The 17397-nt window shown below is 54.7% G+C and overlaps 1 protein-coding gene across 1 annotated transcript in view; it reads left to right on the plus strand.

Annotated features, from left to right (window-relative positions):
• The window catches only part of ANP32A (acidic nuclear phosphoprotein 32 family member A), a 44879-nt gene extending 35900 nt beyond the window's left edge, over window positions 1-8979 (plus strand). The window contains exons 2-7 of the mRNA XM_006153469.3: window positions 1899-2048; window positions 2261-2383; window positions 5209-5407; window positions 6310-6407; window positions 8572-8635; window positions 8844-8979. Coding sequence (XP_006153531.1) covers window positions 1899-2048; window positions 2261-2383; window positions 5209-5407; window positions 6310-6407; window positions 8572-8635; window positions 8844-8905 — 696 coding nt within the window. The 3' untranslated portion in view covers window positions 8906-8979. The remainder of the gene's footprint in view (window positions 1-1898; window positions 2049-2260; window positions 2384-5208; window positions 5408-6309; window positions 6408-8571; window positions 8636-8843) is intronic.
• The last annotated feature ends 8418 nt before the right edge of the window (window positions 8980-17397 follow it).

The raw sequence follows: 17397 nt of genomic DNA on the forward strand, positions 1-17397 counted from the left end.
CCTTCCAAGGAAGTCAGTTGCCTAGAGAAGTGTGGGCCTCGTGACCCGTGTGTACGTTACAGGGGTGGCTCCCTCCCCGCCACAGGCCTGCCTTCCCTGCTCCCTCCTGCCCTGGGGCAGAAGGCCTCCCTGGATTTCTTCCCAGGCACTCTTGCCAGTGACGTGGAGAGGGGGCTCGACCCAGACATCTGGCCAGGCCCCTCTCAGCGATGAGAGAGTGGGGAAGGACCAACCTTGCTCCTCCCAGATCCAGAGGAAAGGTGGACCTGGTGTCCTGTGTCTGCACAGAGATGAACTGGCTCTGGGCCAGGGCCACCAGTCTTGCTTTTCCCCTCTGGGATGCCACCAGATGAATCTACAACCTAGCACTGCCCTGGGTGGAGCCGCAGTGGGTGGAGCCTCTGCCTCTGCCTCTGCATCCCTGAGAGTGGAGGCCCAGCAGCTAACTGCAGGGAGCAGAGGAGAGAATGCACCCCAGGTCCCCTCTGCCCTGCAGGTGGGGGGAGAAGGGGCACTGCCAGCCTGGAGTGGCATTCACACACACGTACTTGTAGGCTATGAGCAGGCTGGGACCCCGTGTCTTGAGCCTAAGGGACACTCAGCACCAGGTATGTAGGAGGGGGCACCACAAGGTGGGCTCACCTCCAGCCCAGGAGACCAGGTCGCTGTAGGCAGGAGTGTGTCATGACAGCTGCCCTGGGGAGCCAGGCCCTGGTCCCCCTGGGTCACGCCACAGCTGAGAGGCGGCTGCTTCCTGGACCTGCGCTGGGGCCTGCCGTGTATCACTGTTGGTAATCTACCTTTCACAGCTCAGGAGAGGCGGCTTTTCTCAGTGCTTGCCACCCTCTTAGCAATTAAGGCTATAAGGGGCCAGCAGGCGGTGTAGTGGCTAAGGGTTAAGGCCCGGGATCTCACATGACCGACCCTGCAGTTCGAATCCTGAACCCAGTGGCTTGAAGAACATGCGAGGCACATGTGCATGTGTGCCCCATATCCCGAGAGAATAGAGACGGGAATGCGGTGTGGTGTCCCCCCAGGGGGTGCTTTCTCATTTTCCCTCTGTCTGTCTTTCTCTGGTGAGTGCATGTGAAGTAAGAGTTTAGTGCAGTGGGCAGGGGACAGACGGGGCCAGGGCCACAGAGGTTCCTCCAGAGACAACCAAGGGCTTCAAAGGTCTGCACTTCATCAAGGGCACTTCCCTACCCACCCACAGCTGTGCTCAGACTCCGAGAGCAGAGTGGGGCCATGCCATCAGACGCGGCAGCCACGTCTCGTTCCCCCACACTGGCCGAGTTCAAATGAGAGGCCACCTGCGCTGGCGGCTCTGTCTTGGACGAATGTCCACCCTTGGGTGTTGCTGGGCACCCAGCACTGTCTGGAGGTGGGACAGTCGGAGCCAGGCACTGCACAGGCTCTGATGGGGAAGGCAGGAGCAGGTGGGAGCAAGGGTGGCCACATCCTGAGGACCGTTGGCGAGCTGAGGCCAGGGGCCCACACGTGGCCCTGCAGGTGGGACCTAGGGAGCTGGCCCCTGGGGGTGGCCAGGAGGGGGCGTTGGGGTGGGGGCAGGTCAGAGTCCCCAGCGGCGTATTTTATTTTGTGATGGAGTTCTACGCCATTTTGACAGAATGGGCGGGTAAGACCGCCAGGCTCCTGGTGGCTGCAGGCCCTCTTGGGCCTCCCTTCTCCAGCTCTGTCTGGAATGGCTCCCTGGCGCTGCAGCTCTGCCTCCCCTCACCATCACTGAATGTGAAGACAGAAAGCCCAGTGGGACGGGTCCCATCCTGGGAGTGACCCCAAAGAGCTGGAAGGAGCCATGTACTGAATGCAATGGTGGCCAACCCCCCTGCCTCCACCCCGCCTGCCTACTCACTCACTCACTGCCCTTCCCCTTCCAGGTGAAAGAGCTTGTCCTGGACAACTGTCGGTCGAATGAAGGCAAAATCGAAGGCCTCACAGATGAATTTGAAGAACTGGAATTCTTAAGTACAATCAACGTAGGCCTCACCTCAGTCGCAAACTTACCAAAGTTAAACAAACTTAAGAAGGTAGGCCGCGTGGGGGGAGGCGGGCCGGGCAGGGGCGGCGGGGGTGTCCGTGAAGGGGAAGGTGGAGTCAGGCGTGTGCGCTGACATGCCAGGGCAGCTCCCGGGGACCACGACTCCCCTTCCTCGCCTGTCTTGGGAGAGCCAGGTGGCTCAGCAGAGGAGAACCTTCGTCTGCAAAGCTGTTTTCTTTTTTTGTCTCCTGCCTGGTTTAGCTTGAACTAAGCGATAACAGAATCTCAGGGGGCCTGGAAGTATTGGCAGAAAAGTGTCCGAACCTCACACATCTAAATCTAAGTGGCAACAAAATTAGAGACCTCAGCACAATAGAGCCCCTGGTAAGTCCTGGGGCCTCCCTCCTGGCGGCGGGAGTGGGGCGGGAGAGGAGGCACGGGGCGGGAATAGTGCCTCTGCGTTGGCGAAACGTCTCCTTTCTCCCTACTTCATCTCTCTGGCTGTCACCGTGTGCTATGACATCAAGTTGAGCTGTTATCTCGCCTGCATCCAGAGAGAGAAGCTGAGGTCCAGAGAAACTCAGTGGCGTGACCAAGGTCACGTGGCCGGAATGGGCAGTTGCTCAGGATGGCGTAGCCCTGGCCCCCGTTTCTGGCCTCTTGCTTGTCCCTGCTTTTGAACTTGCTGCTCCTCTTCGGGGCCCTGTCATTTGTCCCCGCCCAGAACACGGCACTGCCCCTTTTGGGGAGGGACGAGCTAGGAATTAAAGGTGCACTCGCATTTTGCCCTTGGTCGCTGACTCTGACGGAGCCTGGGCACAACTCGGGCTGTCTGCCTCCAGCGCTCGCCCTCGCAGAGCCAGACAGCCCTGGACTCCCGGACTGCCTCCCGGACGGCCGGTCACAGGCACCATGGCCGTTCCCACATTGGCCGGCCCCAGGCGCTCCGTATCCCTCAGCTATGAGGAAGTGAGCAGGGGGCCGTGCCGCTGATGAGACGTGAGCTCCTTGGAACAGAGAAGGTACCGCGTCCAAACACGCCTGTTATAACGTAGTCGCCACCCACTCGGCCTCTCGTAGTCAGGGGAAGAACGGGCGTGGTGACCCGCATGTCCTCGTCTGGCTGTGTGACACGCAGCTGCGACATGCCTGGTCCGGATTTGGGCTCGCAGGGCTTTGGTTGGAACCCTCGCTCTTGCCGGGTGCTCGGCCAGCTGAGGGCCAAGGGCAGAGCGGAGCCGGCGTCCCACTGCCCGCCCTGGCCTGGGCACAGCTCTCAGAATGCCCCGTAGAGCACATTTCAGGTCTTACGCTCATCTCCCGGAGAGTGAAAATGTACCCCTCCACCTGGGAGTCGGGCTTCATAATTTAATTAGGAAAAGAAAAATCTTTGAAGTTCTGTGTGTGTGTGTTCTGGGGTTGGGTGTGAAGTTCTGTGTGTCCTGGGGTTAGGTGTGAAGTTCTATGTGTGTGTCCTGGGGTTGGGTATAAAGTTCTGTGTGTGTGCGTGTGTGTCCTGGGGCTGGGTATGAAGTTCTCTGTGTGTGTGTGTCCCCTAGGGTTGGGTATGAAGTTCTGTGTGTGTGTGTGAGTGTGTGTGTGTGTCCTAGGGTTGGGTGTGAAATTCTCTGTGTGTGTGAGTATGTGTGTGAGTGTGTGTGTGTGTCCTAGGGTTGGGTATGAAATTCTGTGTGTGAGCGTGTGTCCTGGGGTTGGGTGTGAAGTTCTGTGTGTGTGTGAGTGTGTGTGTGTCCTAGGGTTGGGTGTGAAGTTCTGTGTGTGTGTGAGTGTGTGTGTGTCCTAGGGTTGGGTGTGAAGTTCTCTGTGTGTGTGTGTGTCCTGGGGTTGGGTGTGAAGTTCTGTGTGTGTATTTGTGTGTGTGTGTCCTAGGGTTGGGTATGAAGTTCTGTGTGTGTGTGTGTGTGTGTGTGTGTCTCCTAGGGTTGGGTATGAAGACCAAGCATATGATACCCTTGTAAAACATGATTTGGCCGCCATTAGAGGTCACACACGCGTTCCACGTCCCCCTGCCTGGATACACACACATTTACTCACTTCCCCCTGCCCACATCTCTCTCTCTCTCTCTCACACACACACACCTCCCCACTCCCCGGATCTTTCTCACACACACACCCCCTCACCACTTTCCCCTGTCCAGATCTCCCCACCCCCCCACTTTCCTCTGACCCTGACTGTCACTGTGGTAACGTATTCTCTCCTTTCTGAGCGGTAAACTGTTCTGGTCCGGGGGCCCTGGGCTGCGAGTACCCACACAGACCACCGGGCTGCCCTCCCTGGGCCCCTCTGTGCGTCCCCGTCATGAGGTCTCAGCACCCTGCTCCCGCCTGGCCCCAGGGCAGTGGCTTTCCTCCCCAGGAGGGCCTGGCACCTGGAAGGGGGCGGGTGTGTGGTAGAAAGCCCAGGTGTGGCCTGTATTGCTAGTTGTGAGCCTACGCTTGCAAAGTCTCAGTTTCTTTAATTTTATAGAGAGATTTTTGCTATAGAGCACATGTGCTCACCAGAGAGAGAGAGAAAGCGAGAAATCACCCCCTCAGGGGATGGCCACACCACAATCCCTTCTCCTTCATTCTCCTCTCAGGATCCTAGCATGATTTAAAGTCACCAGGTCCGGGACTCGAACCACGTTCGACCATGTGGGTATCCAGTGACATAACCATTATGCTGTCTGTGGGTCCCGATTTCCTCAGCCACCAAGCAGGGCTGACGTCGTCCACACTTCCTGCTGGGTGCTGTGGGCAGGGCCTGGGCCGATCCTCTGCTTTCCCAGCCCGTCGGAGGTGGGCTGCCTGATTAAATCCCGAGTCTGAGCCCGTGTCATCACCTGAGATGAACCGTAACCATGTCCACCTCCCAGGTTGCGAGGTCGGTTGGCAGTACAGGGCTGTGGCACCTGCCACCACCACCGTCACCACCCTGTGAGCCAGGACCCTGTGAGGCACCCGCTGTGACCCGGTACGAGCGTGACAACCTGGATGCAGCTTGCAGAGTCTCACGTCTAAGCTCCTACTTTCTAGATACAGGGCGGAGTGTCCGGGCAGGTGCCATGACCGAGCCGGGCCACTGCCCTTCTCATCACTAAGCCATGGTTGTCTGTGCCATCTCAGGGCCCCCTGCCTGCCTCCTGGGCCTGTGTCCTTCCCATTCACCCCACGCATCGCTCACTGCGGGCCTCATTTCCTGCTTGCAGAAAAAGTTAGAAAACCTCAAGAGCTTAGACCTTTTCAACTGCGAGGTGACCAACCTGAACGACTACCGAGAAAACGTGTTCAAGCTGCTGCCCCAGCTCACGTACCTCGACGGCTACGACCGGGACGACAAGGAGGCCCCCGACTCGGACGCCGAGGGCTACGTGGAGGGCCTGGACGACGACGAGGAGGACGAGGACGGTGGGTGGCTCCGGGCAGGGCCAGGGCTCGGAGCTCAGCCTAGGACTGGGGCCCCAGAGAACTCTGAGAGGTCTACCAGTGGCAGAGCTGCCCCCTGAGCTATCCCGTCAGATCTGGGGGTGTCTCTGTAGGTGAGCCCTAGACATCCCCCCTCCCTGGGGAAGGTGAGCGAATAGAGGAGGGGCGTGGCCTGTGGGGCCCTCTGGTGGCCGCATCCCATAGGGTCTCCGCAGTGCTTGGGGACCTGAGGACGTGGAGACCCTGCCCTGAAGACCCCAGGGCTGGGGAGCAGGGGTACATGGTGCTCTGGGGGTCAGAGCCCTGAGGGAGGAAAAGGAAAGAGGTGCAGACTTCTGACCCTGGTGCAGCGGAGTTGACACTCGTTGAGTGATTCACAGAAGAGTCCACGCTTGTGGCCTATTCAGACATCCTGCTTGCTTTGGTGGGAATCGGGGTGCGGCAAAGGGCCCCAGGGCTGGCAGTCCTGAGACAGAGGCTCTAGGCCAACCCTGAGCTGCTTCCCTGGGTGACTGAGTGAGCCCTCCTCTCCAGGCCTCAGCTTTCTCACCATCCACGTGAGGCGCTGGCCCGGAGGTGGACGAGCTGACCTTGCAGCGTTCTCGGCCCTGTAACTTAGTTCCTCCAACCTGGCCATGCCCCTAGTCTCCGCCTCCACAGGGAGCCCTCGCTGGCACAGAGCATGCTGGGAGGGTTGGTCCTGGCATAGCGATCGTTTTAGGGTGCTTATGTCCTGGGCCACTGGGCCACATCAGGGTGTGTCTTGCAAGGTCACGGCGCCCAAACACTTACAGCCTTGTTTGGGGCTCGGCAGCAGGAGGGTCCTGTGCTGCCAAGGAGGAGCCAGCTGACCAGTTGTCCCTGTCCCCCGTTTGCATGCACAGAGGAGGAGTATGACGAAGATGCTCAGGTAGTGGAGGACGAAGAGGACGAGGAGGACGAGGAGGAAGGTGAAGAGGAGGACGTGAGTGGAGAGGAGGAGGTAAGGAGGGGGCAGGGTGGGGCTCCCCAGTTGCCCTCCTGCCTCTGGGCTGGTCTGGCAGGAGGTCACCCCTTGGGCAGGGAGGTTCAGAGCTTTTTCTGGGCTGATTCTGGGGAGGCAGACTAGCCAGGGCAGCCTCTGGAGGGTTGGGGAAGGGTTCTGGAGGCAGGGACTACCTCGTCTGCTGGGGTAGGTCTGGCCTGCTATTCTAGGTGGAAATGAGCTTAGAGAAGCACAGAATGATCCCCATTTCCTGCCGTTCAGCATTCACATGTTAGTTACGACCCTCACTTAAACTGTCTGCTAGGGAAAACCTAGGCTGCCTGGAACGGACAGGTGGAGGTAAGAGGACTGGGTCCCAGATCTGAGAGTGACGAGGCCACCCGCCACCTGGTGGAACACAGGCCAGTTCACAGTGACACTGAGGGGTTAAGAGCAGAGTGTGAGGACGCGTCCGGCTCTGCCCCTCCCGGCTGCATGAGTTATCTGACCTTGAGTCCCTTTCTTCACTGGGTGAGAGGGCAAGATAACTTGTTATAGACGCTCCAGGCTGCAGGTGGTGTCTGATGAGGCTGCATGGGACCTGTCGTAGGGGTTCACACCCTCCAAGGCCGGGCGCCATGTGCTGGGGCTTCAGTTTGGATGTTCCGCATCTTTTTCTATGATTTATTCAAAACTCTAAGTCTACCTTGTTAATCACAAAAATTGGACCTGGAGAGGTTTGAAGTGATGCTGGCCTGGGCAGAGTGTCCTAGCCGTCCCTTCCTCCCCGAGATGCCACCCGCCGCCCTGGCTCCTGAGCTGCCCAGACACCTTCTCCCTGGGCCTGGGCTCCGAAGACTGAGTTTTAAAAAGATAAAGACTGGAACCAGCAGTTAGCATAATGGCTATGTTGCTGGACCCCCACGTAGTCAACCGTGGTTTGTGTCCCAGACCCGGTGTCTTAAAACTCACGCCGGGCGCGTGTGCGTGCGTGCCCAAGATCCCGAGAGGAGAATGGAGGAGAAGGGAGAAAGCACCCCCCTGGAGGATGATTTCTCGCTTTCTGTCTCTCTGTCTCTCTGTCTTTCTGGCGAGCGCACGCGCCCTATAGCAAAAACCTCTCCAAAAAAAAAGATAAAGACTTAGGAAGGCAGGTCCCCCAGGACAGGGCAGCCTGGCAGCCGGCCGCTGAGTTTTCATTGCGTGCTCGCCATGGCAGGGTGCAGGCTTCATTTTTGTCCGTAATCTCAGGGCCACCCACCTGCATGTTTCCCGCTTCCGGTACAGCGGGGCATGTACACCTGAAAAGCAATCGTAGCTACACACCTGCTGAGAGAACGATCTGGAAACGTTGTAAAAGTCTGTGTCCTTTGACCAAAGAAAGGCTGTCACCCATTTCTTCCCCACGGTGGGCTGCCGGATGCTTTAGCTGCAGGGGTGCAGGGGAAGAGGTACCACCAGCCGTAACTTTGGGAACAAAGCGAGTGCCTGTGTTGCAGATAAAGCCTGCTCCTTCATCACTGGGAAATGGGGTCCTCAAGGGGCCTGGCATCGATCGCCCCCTCCAGGCGGTCCAAGTTTGCAAGGTGGCAAAGGGACTGGGTGGCGTGAAGTTGGACTGGATGTGCTGAAACTGGGGGCTTCTCTTGAAGTAGAGCTAGAATGAGGACAGGTGGAAGGATGGCCTATTTTACAGGCAGGGAGTCTGCTTGGGGACCTGTTCTCCTCAGAGAGGAGAAGGCTGGAAAGTTGCCTGACTACAGAGACTTGAGGTCGGCAGTTCTTGCCCTGGGGGTGGAATCCACAGCCCACTGGAAGCACGGCATGTGATAGGGATCTGTCCTAAAGCTTTCTGCAGGTTCTCAAGTGGGTCCTTGATGCCGGACTCCCACATGGCCGACTAGTTCGGGTCCCAGATCTGGAAGATCGCTTTCTCTCTCTCTATCTCTGGTCAAATTTAAAAACATAATAGTTACACTGAACAAAGTTAATGATTCTTTAAAAAAAAAAAAAAACAGGTTGAGAATCTCTGCTTTGTACTCATCCCAAGGTGGCAGGCCTTGGGAAGGTTGCTCTGAGAGACTGGGGGTGAATTCTCCTCTTATGCTCAGTGTGGGGACAATGGCTTCCTTGGCTTGTCTGCAGACCAGGGGCATTTCTAACGTCTTGGCGTTTCTCCTAGGAGGATGAAGAAGGTTATAACGACGGGGAAGTAGACGATGAGGAAGATGAGGAAGATCTTGGGGGTATGGCAGCTTTTTCCCTCTCTGCCCGCGGGGACTGATGGTACACTGCTTAGGCTCTGAGGAGCCCAGCAATGAGTAGAACACGCCCAGCTGAGCCCCAGGCTCTGCAAAGCATCCTAGCCATGTGGTCCCTGGTTTCTCAGCAGGTGGGTCCAGGTAAAGAAATGGGCCCAGTGTCTAATCCAAACGCCTTTTCTTGCTCTTGCAGAAGAAGAAAGGGGTCAGAAGCGAAAACGAGAACCTGAAGACGAGGGAGAAGAAGATGACTAAGCGGAATAACCTATTTTGAAAAATTCCTATTGTGATTTGACTGTTTTTACCCGTATCCCCTCCCACCCCCCAAATCCTGCGTTGCGGGGTGGGGGGGAGAAGGGGGTGGAATAAAATACTATTTTTACTGCCACTCTTTTTATTTTTTCCCCCCTTTTTCTTTGTGTCTGGTTTTGTCCCTGAAGTACAACGGCCAATGGCCGAGTTACACACCAAGCGAGGTCCTTCCTGTCCGAGAGGGGGACTGGAGGTCTCTTCTATTTCCCGGCATTCCCCAAGGCTCCTAAGTGGTCGGCAGGCCCTGGCTGGCCTCAGTTTGGTTCCTCGAAGCCCAGGAGGGGCTGAGCACAGCCACGTCTTTAACGTGCTCTGGCTCACGGGCTTTTGTGTTTCGGGCCTGCTAGAGGCGTCCAACGCTCAGGTTTGTAAATGGCAACCTAACGTCGTGTTCAGCACTCTTTGGGGAGCGCTCCTGCCCCTAGTCCCCCTTCCCTCTTCACAGATGGTGGTGGGCTTCTCTCTGCAAAGAGGACTCTGGTGAGCCAGAGAGCTGAAAGCAGCAGGCTTATGGGTTGCAAGTAAAATGAATTTGGTATTTTCACTAAAAGAACAGGCAAACCCTCAAAACGTAACCTCTTTCAAAGAAAAAAACAAAACTGCCCTGTTCTGTCCTGTAAAATATTAGAACGCGTTGTTTTACAAACATGGCGAGAGAATTCTTCCACATGTCCTTCTGTGCTTAGAACATTTTTACAAACCTAAGTGCTGGAGACATTGCTGCATGTCGGCTGGGTTTTTTGTTTTGTTTTGTTTTTTTGGTTGGTTTTTTTTTTTTTTTTTTCATACACCTGAGCACGGAAAAACTAATGCAAAATTGTATTTTCTTACCTAGTGGAAATCTGAAATGACTGCAAATTCCTAGCGGATGTATAGGTTTGCTTTCATGTCCCTCTTCTGGATTGCTTTCGACGTGATGTGTTATTTCCTAACCCGTGTTTCATCTGTACAAAAACATCTGCACCAGTTTTAACCCTGCCCCTCAGAAGAGCCAAACTTTGAGTTTTATGTCTGTTTGTCATTGATAAATTTCAATAAATCTTTTTATACAATTTTTTGGGGGATGGCTTCTTTGAGTCCGGCATTGCAGGTAAATGATGGCCAGGTGGGAAACCTTGTTACCTGGCCAGACAGCTTCTCTTACAGGACGGGCATGTCGATCATCAGACAGGACACTTTGGGTCTCGGTGGTGTATCTGCATTAAAAGTGTGACTTAGAAAAAAAGAGATAGATAAAGGTGTAAAAAGTGACTAAAAACGTGAACAGTGGAACAGTCCCCAGAAAGTTGGACAGCCCTTAGAACCTTGTTTTGAGTATCTTTCATTGTTTTTGTTTTTCATATTGTAAAAAGAATGTGTGCTTGAAAACTCAGGAATGTATAAAACATTATTTCACAAACCCAGAGATTTACATATGGTGTTTTATTGTGTTACTTGTTTTTACCTAGCGTTCTTATGACCATTTCTCGCTCTCTCTGAATAGTTTTCAAAAACAGGGGTCTGACCACGGTTCGAGTCCTGGGACCCAGTGGCTTAAACTCACGCCAGGCGTGTGTGTGTTTGTGTGTGTGTGCGCGCATGCCCAAGATCCCGAGAGGAGAATGGAAGAAAAAGGATTGCAGCGTGGCCATCCCCCCTGGGGGGGTGATTTCTTGCTCTCTGTCTGTCTTTCTGGCGAGCGCACACGCCCTAAAAAAATGCAGGGGTCTGGAATGGCTCCACAGTACTTCATCCAGTCCGATCTGATTTACCGAATTCTAACCGAACGTTAGATGTTTGGGTCGTTTCCAGCTTACCACTGCAGTACGCGTTCCGGTATAAAAGTGCTTAGACTTTTTGTGGATTTCTTGGTGCAAACGCTTAGAAGTAGGGGCACTGGGGACCACCGGATGGCGTAATGATTATGTTGCAGGACTCCCATGTAGTCAACCGAGGTTCGTGTCCCAGACCCAGAGGCTTAAAACCCTTTACCAGGCACACGTGTATATGTGCCCAAGATTCCAAGAGGAGAAGGGATTGAGGTGTGGCCATCTCCCCCAGCGGTGATTTCCCACCTCCTGTCTGTCTCATCGGCAAGTGCATGCACCCTATAGCAAAAATTTCTCTTAAAAAATATAAAATCAAGGGACCAGCAGTTAGTGTAATGGCTATGTCGCTGGACTCCCATGTAATCGACCATGGTTTGTGTCCTGGACCCGGTGGCTTGAAACTCACACTGGGCGCGTGTGCATGCCTGCCCAAGATCCTGAGGAGAATGGAGAAGGGATTGTGGCGTGGCCCTCCCCCCCCTCCCGGGGGGGTGATTTCTCCACTTTCTGTCTCTGGCGAGCACATGCGACCTATAACAAAAAACTCTCAACAAAAAAAAAAAAATCCCGAGGAGAATGGAGAAGGGATTGCGGCGTGGCCCTCCCCCTTGGGGGGTGATTTCTCACTTTCTGTCTCTCTGTCTCTCTGGCTGGCGAGTGCACGTGCCCTATGGCAAAAACCTCCAAAAAATGAAAAATAAATAAGTAAATAAATCAAGTCATTGGGCCAAAATAGCTTTTCTATGTGTTGCGTAGGAGGTTCCGTTACATTTTCTAGAAGGGCAGTGCTGGTTTGCTCTGGCTGGTTAGAGGGTCACACACGTTCTCACCCTTACATTCTTGGACACCATGGTGAGCCTGAGGTCCTACATGTCTTACAGTGTGTGATTCCAGCAGGTGGCAGGCTACCGGGGGCCTGTGGCCTGTGGCCACCACACTGCCTAAGCAGTACCCTGGCATCAGCTGCCCCTGGGGCAAGCTGCCCTGGCTGCAAGCAAAGAGTGGCAGGTGACCGCAGGCCAGGAACTGTGCTGGGCACTGAGGCTTTGATACGAACACGGCTGCTGCGCTGGGAGCTCGCAGCAACGGAAGGGGGTGAAATCAAGGCCTCTCCTAGCCTCCCATGTAGCTGACCGCGGTTCGAGTCCCAGACCTGGTGGCTTAAACTCACACCGCACACACACGTGCCCGCTCAAGATCCCAAGAGAATGGAGCAAAAGGGATTGTGGCGTGGCCATCCCCCCGAGGGGTGATTTCTCGCTTTATGTCTCTGGCAAGTGCCCTATAGCAAAAAACTCTCAAAAAGAGAGCTCTGAGTTTGTTCTTTCTCTTGTTAACCTTTGTTACAGGAGTATCAGCCATGTTCCTTAGGACAGCAAGGAGAACAGAGCCCTTCCCACCCCTCTGCCGCTTTCTGGAAGATGTGCTTGATTTCTCGCTCCCATACAAATGGCCTCCCCTCAACTGCAGTGCAAGACGTGGTGTGGAAGTGTAGGAATGGCATCCCGGCTCGGGCATGGCCCTGCCAGTCTTGCTGTGTAACTGGGCACAGTACTTACCCTCTCTGGGCTTCGGTATAGGGTAGCACTGTGTGGATTCAGAGGGCTCTTCCCTCTCAAGGTTCATCCTATTGCAGGAAACCAGACAAGACCCAGGATGGAGAGCAGCACTCGGAGAGATTAGGAGAACTGCTTCTTATGTCGGCAGGCACGGGGAGTTAGCACTCTTAATCTCCGGTCTTTTATGGGGGAATTGGGGAAGGAGAGGTCTCAGGATGGGGAATGGGCTCAGAACCCCCACTACACAGCGTCAGAGGGAGGAGACAGAGAAGCCGGAAGTCTAATCTATTCAAGGTACTAATCTGTTCAAGGTTTTCTGGTTAAGCTGTAGCTCTGGGGAGGGGCAGTAAGTTTGCTGGAGGGCAGAAACCTTAGCTATCAGCCCTGAGTTATTCATGAATTCGGGGTCGCTCCACATCACTGTGGCACTTGCTAGCACTCTTGAGTGATGAGGCCTCCCCTGTGGGGTCAGGGGTGAGGAGTTACTCCACCCCAGCTGACTGGAGTCAGATCCTGGGATCAGGAGGTGGGACACACCTGGCTGTTCCTGATGGCGCCCTTCCTAGGGCTGGGTGACCTTGGACAGGTCCCGCTCTAAGCCACCTACTTAACAAGGTTAATGGCCTCTGAGGGAGGCTGAGGTCAATGAGGAGCTGCAGGGAGCTCAGAGGAGGTCAGCTCTTGCCCGTCTCTGGCCCAGCTCCCTTTCCCCTGCCATTCCTGGCTACACTGGATGAAATGGAAACCACTCAGCAGACCCGGGCTTCATGCCGGTCCTCTCTTCTGACTTGTTTTCTATAAAATGGACACTTTTTAATTGCCGATGTCTGTGTGCACTAGCCGGAGACAGGGAGAGAGCACCTCTGGGTGGGGCATGGTCATGCCGCTGTCCCTTCTCCGTTCTAACATATTCCAGGGCCTGGGGCGTACACGCACGTGTGCCCGTCACATATTTTTAAAAGGTTTTTGCCATAGGATGTGTGCGTCTGCTGGAGAGAGACAGAGGAAAAATGAAAAGTCACCCCCCCCGGGGTGTGGGGGATGGCTATGCCTCAATCCCTTCTCCCTTCTCCTCTTGGGATTCTGGGCATGCATGCACATACACACCTGGATGATTTTCAAGCCATCCCGTCTGGGACTCAGACTGCAGTCAGCCATGTGGGAGTTCAGTGCCATAAACACTGCGTCGCCTGCTAACCCCAACCTATTATGTTTTTCAAGCCACCAGGGCCAGTATTTGAACCATGTGTGGTCTGACTCCCCTAACCATCAGGTCACAGGGCCACCCCGTAATATGATCTTTCTGAAGGGTCGTGTGAATACCTGGCATGATCGCCCCAGAAAGTGATCTAACTCTGAGGCTGCTAGTGTATCCCACTGTTCATGGTCCAGTCTGCCTTACATCTTATAGCATGTATGAGGCAGAATTGTGTACCATGAAAAACAATGGGTCCCCCTAATCCCTGCACCCAAATAAACTCATATGTTTAATTCCACATTCCCACACACTTTTCGAAGTCTCTGCTATCTCTGTGTTAGTTGACTGACCTATGAAAGTCTGCAGAGAGGGACTGACCATGAAAGTCTGCAGAGAGGGCCATCCCCCAAGGGATGGCCATGCCTCAATCCCTTCTCCTCCATTCTCCTCTCGGGATCTTGGGCATGCACGCACACGCACCCGGCGTGAGTTTAAGCCACTGGGTCTGGGACTCGAACTGCAGTCAACTACATGGAAGTCCAGGGACATGGCCATTACGTTGATTGCTGGTCCAAAAGGAGTCTTCAGAGATGGAAATCAAAGGCCCAGAGAAGTCTGTTTTGTTTTTTTTTTTAAGAGATATTTTTGCTGTAAGGCAGTGTGCTCACTGCAGGCACAAAGAGACAGAAAATGAGAAATCGCTCCCTCCCCCGGGGGAATGGCCACACAGCAATCCTTTCTCCATTCTCCCATAGGGATTTTGGCCACACATGCACACACGCCCAGCATGAGTTTTAAGCCGCTGGGTCCGGGATTCAGATTACAGTCAACTACCATGGGAGTCCAGCGACGTAATTATTATGTTGGTCCCGGGGTGACTTGTTATGGGTAGGTTGGAAGAATGGGCAGCAGTGTGGAATGTAATCAGACGGGACCAGCAGTTAGCGTAATGGCTATGTCGCTGGACTCCCACGTAGCCGACCATGGTTCGCGTTCTGGACCCGGTGGCCTAAAACCGCCAGGCACGTGTGCGTGTGTGCCCAAGATCCCGAGAGGAGAATGGAGGAGAAGGGATTGCGGTGTGGCCATCCCCCCTGGGGGGTGATTTCTCACTTTCTATCTCTCTGTCTCTCTGTATCTCTGGTGAGCGCATGCGTCCTATAGCAAAAACCTCTCCAAAAAAAAGGTGCTGGATTCTCATATGGCTGACTACGGTTCAAGTTTCAGACCTGGCAGCTTGCTTTCTCACTTTCCCTTTCTCTCTGCGTCTGGTAAATTAAAATAATAATAACAAATGCAATGTGATTGGACAAGGAGGATCTGAGATCACAGTAACACAGAGGCCCAACAAGTCCTGTCCCTGGGATTCTTGGTCAGCAGCATTCCTCATCCATGGCCTGGGGCAGGATCCTTCTGGAATGAGGGTCTGCAAGGGAGAAGGGGGAGCACAAGCTCTGGACAGGACAGAGCAAGTGCCCTGGCCCATGCTGTGTCTCGGGCTTTGGAATGCAGCCTGCGTTCTACATATCCATGGTGGACTTGCTTCCTGGTACAGCCCGATGGCCCCCGGGGGGAGAGCATGCACAGCCTGGGTCAGACCAGGGTCTGGAGAGACAACATGGAGGACGCCATGAGGTATGAGCCCCTCCCCTGCCATGCGCTTCATACCCATGCCTCCTCTTGTGCACGTGGATTCACAGACAAGCTGCAGCTCGGGGCCTGCCCTGAAGCCTCGTGGTTAAAGGAGCTGGATCCTACGTGGCTACCTGTGATTGGAGTCCCAGCCCCGGTGGCTTGAAAACATCAGGCATGTGTGCATGTGTGCCCAGAATCCCAACAGGAATGAGAAATGGAGGGAAAGGGATTGCAGTGTGACCACACCCAATGGGGAGTGACCCCCCCTCCCGTCTCTGTCTCTGTCTGGTGAGCACTCATGCCCTCTGGCTAGTAAATAAAATGAAAAAGGGGCCAGCAGGTGGCATGGTGGTAAGAGGCGCAGGATTCCCACATGGCCAACTGTGGTTCAAGTCCCGGACCTGGAAGCTTGCTTCCTAGGTTTCCCTCTCTCTCTCTCTCTCTCTGGTCAAATTAAAAATAAATAAATAAATAAATAAATTATTATTTTAAAAAAGAAATAACTAAAGGAGCCAACTGGTAACGTGGTGATCAAGGCAGCCAGACCCCACATAGCTGACCAGTTCACATGCCGGACCTGGAGGCCTGAGAAACACGTCGCAAAGAGCACAGAATCCCAATAGGAGAATGAAGGGAGGTGAAGGGAATGCAGGGTGGCCATCCACCCTGGGGAGGACACTTGCTCACTTTCCACAGTGAGCACACGTGCCCTGTGGCAAAAATTAAAAAGAAAAGAAGTGAAAAAGAAACTGAGGCTCAGAGATGTGAGACAACCCCCTCAACCAGTAACTGACAGGCTCCGACCGCATCTCTCTGACACCAGAGACCTGCTCTTGTCCACTATGTGACATACCAGGCGGACAAGGGCAGGGCTTGTGCCGTTCCCGTGTCTCATCTGCTGACCTGCAGAGGATTTTTTAAAATTTCCTTTTTTATCATCATTATTATTTGTTTTTAATTTGACCAGAGAGAGACAGAGAGGGAGAGAGAAAGGGAAAGTAGGAAAGCAAGCCTCCCGGTCCAGGACTTGAACCGTGGTCAGCCATGTAGGAGTCCAACATCCCAACCACCATGCCACCCGCTGGCCCCATGAAGGATGTTTTTATCCTGGCTCAGAAACTCACTGTCTGCAGTTGGGAGGATGTCCATGGTGGGTCTCTAATGGGCAGTTGTGGACAACGGCAGCCAGGAGTCCCTGGACCAGCCCCTGAACAGTTCCCTTGCTGGCCAGGTCCAGGGGTGAGCGGGCCAAGGAGAGGCTGGAGGGGTAGGACAGGCGGGGCCGGGTGGGACCTCAGGGCAGCAGTGAACTGCCAGAGGAGGGGCTGACAGGGCGTGTAGGTAAGCGGCTAGCCAGAGGGCGGAGGCAGGGCACAGCGGGCACTTTTGGGCCAGCAGCTCTAAGGGGCCGTGGGCCTGTGCATATGGACCTCGCTCCTCTGGTTCCTAGGGTGATGCAGTGCCACAGTGCTGGCCGGCCAGGCTTCCAGACTCTGACCACAGTGACTAGTGCAGGAAGGGCCTGGGACCCAGACGCGTCAATCCCTGGAAATTGGAAAAGGAGACTCCTCTTGGGCTGGTACATGGAGACATCTCTAGGAGACGGCCTTCCTGCGGGTGAGCCAGGACGGGACACCAGGCCAGCTGGCCTCTGACTCGCCCGTCGCAGCTGCGAGGGCCCTGACTCGTACAGGCAGCGAGGACACCAGCGTGGGCGTAGGGCGCACTGTTAGCTGGGCGCTGGGCACGGTTCTCTTTCTCACTGTCGCTCCCATTGTAAAGCTCAAACACAGGTAGGCGCTCGCTGAATGCTGGCTGTTTCGTGCCCGACACAAACGTTTTGTAAATACAGACCGACTGACTCCCAGCTTCCTCTGAGAAGCGCCCCTGAGGCTGTGAGACGGCCATGCCTCGCCTGGAGAATTCTGGTTCGGTACTCAAGGTGTGTGTTTGTATTTTTAGAGGTGTTTGTTTGTTTGCCATAGGGGGCATGTGCTCACTGGAGACAGGGAGAAGGAAAGTGAGAAATCACTCTCTTGCAGGAAATGGCCACACCACAGTCCCTTCTCTTCCATTCTCCTCTCAGGATCCTGGGCATGTACATACACGTGCGCAGAGCGTGAATTTAAGCCACCAGGTCCAGGATTCAAACCACGGTTGACTACGTATGTGGGAGTCCAACGACATAGCCATTACGCTAACTGCTGGTCCCAGCACCTGGTGTGATTTTTCAAG

This window comes from Tupaia chinensis, unplaced genomic scaffold (genome assembly GCF_000334495.1).
Source record: "Tupaia chinensis unplaced genomic scaffold, TupChi_1.0 Scaffold000377_2, whole genome shotgun sequence".
Classification (NCBI taxonomy): Eukaryota; Metazoa; Chordata; class Mammalia; order Scandentia; family Tupaiidae; genus Tupaia; species Tupaia belangeri.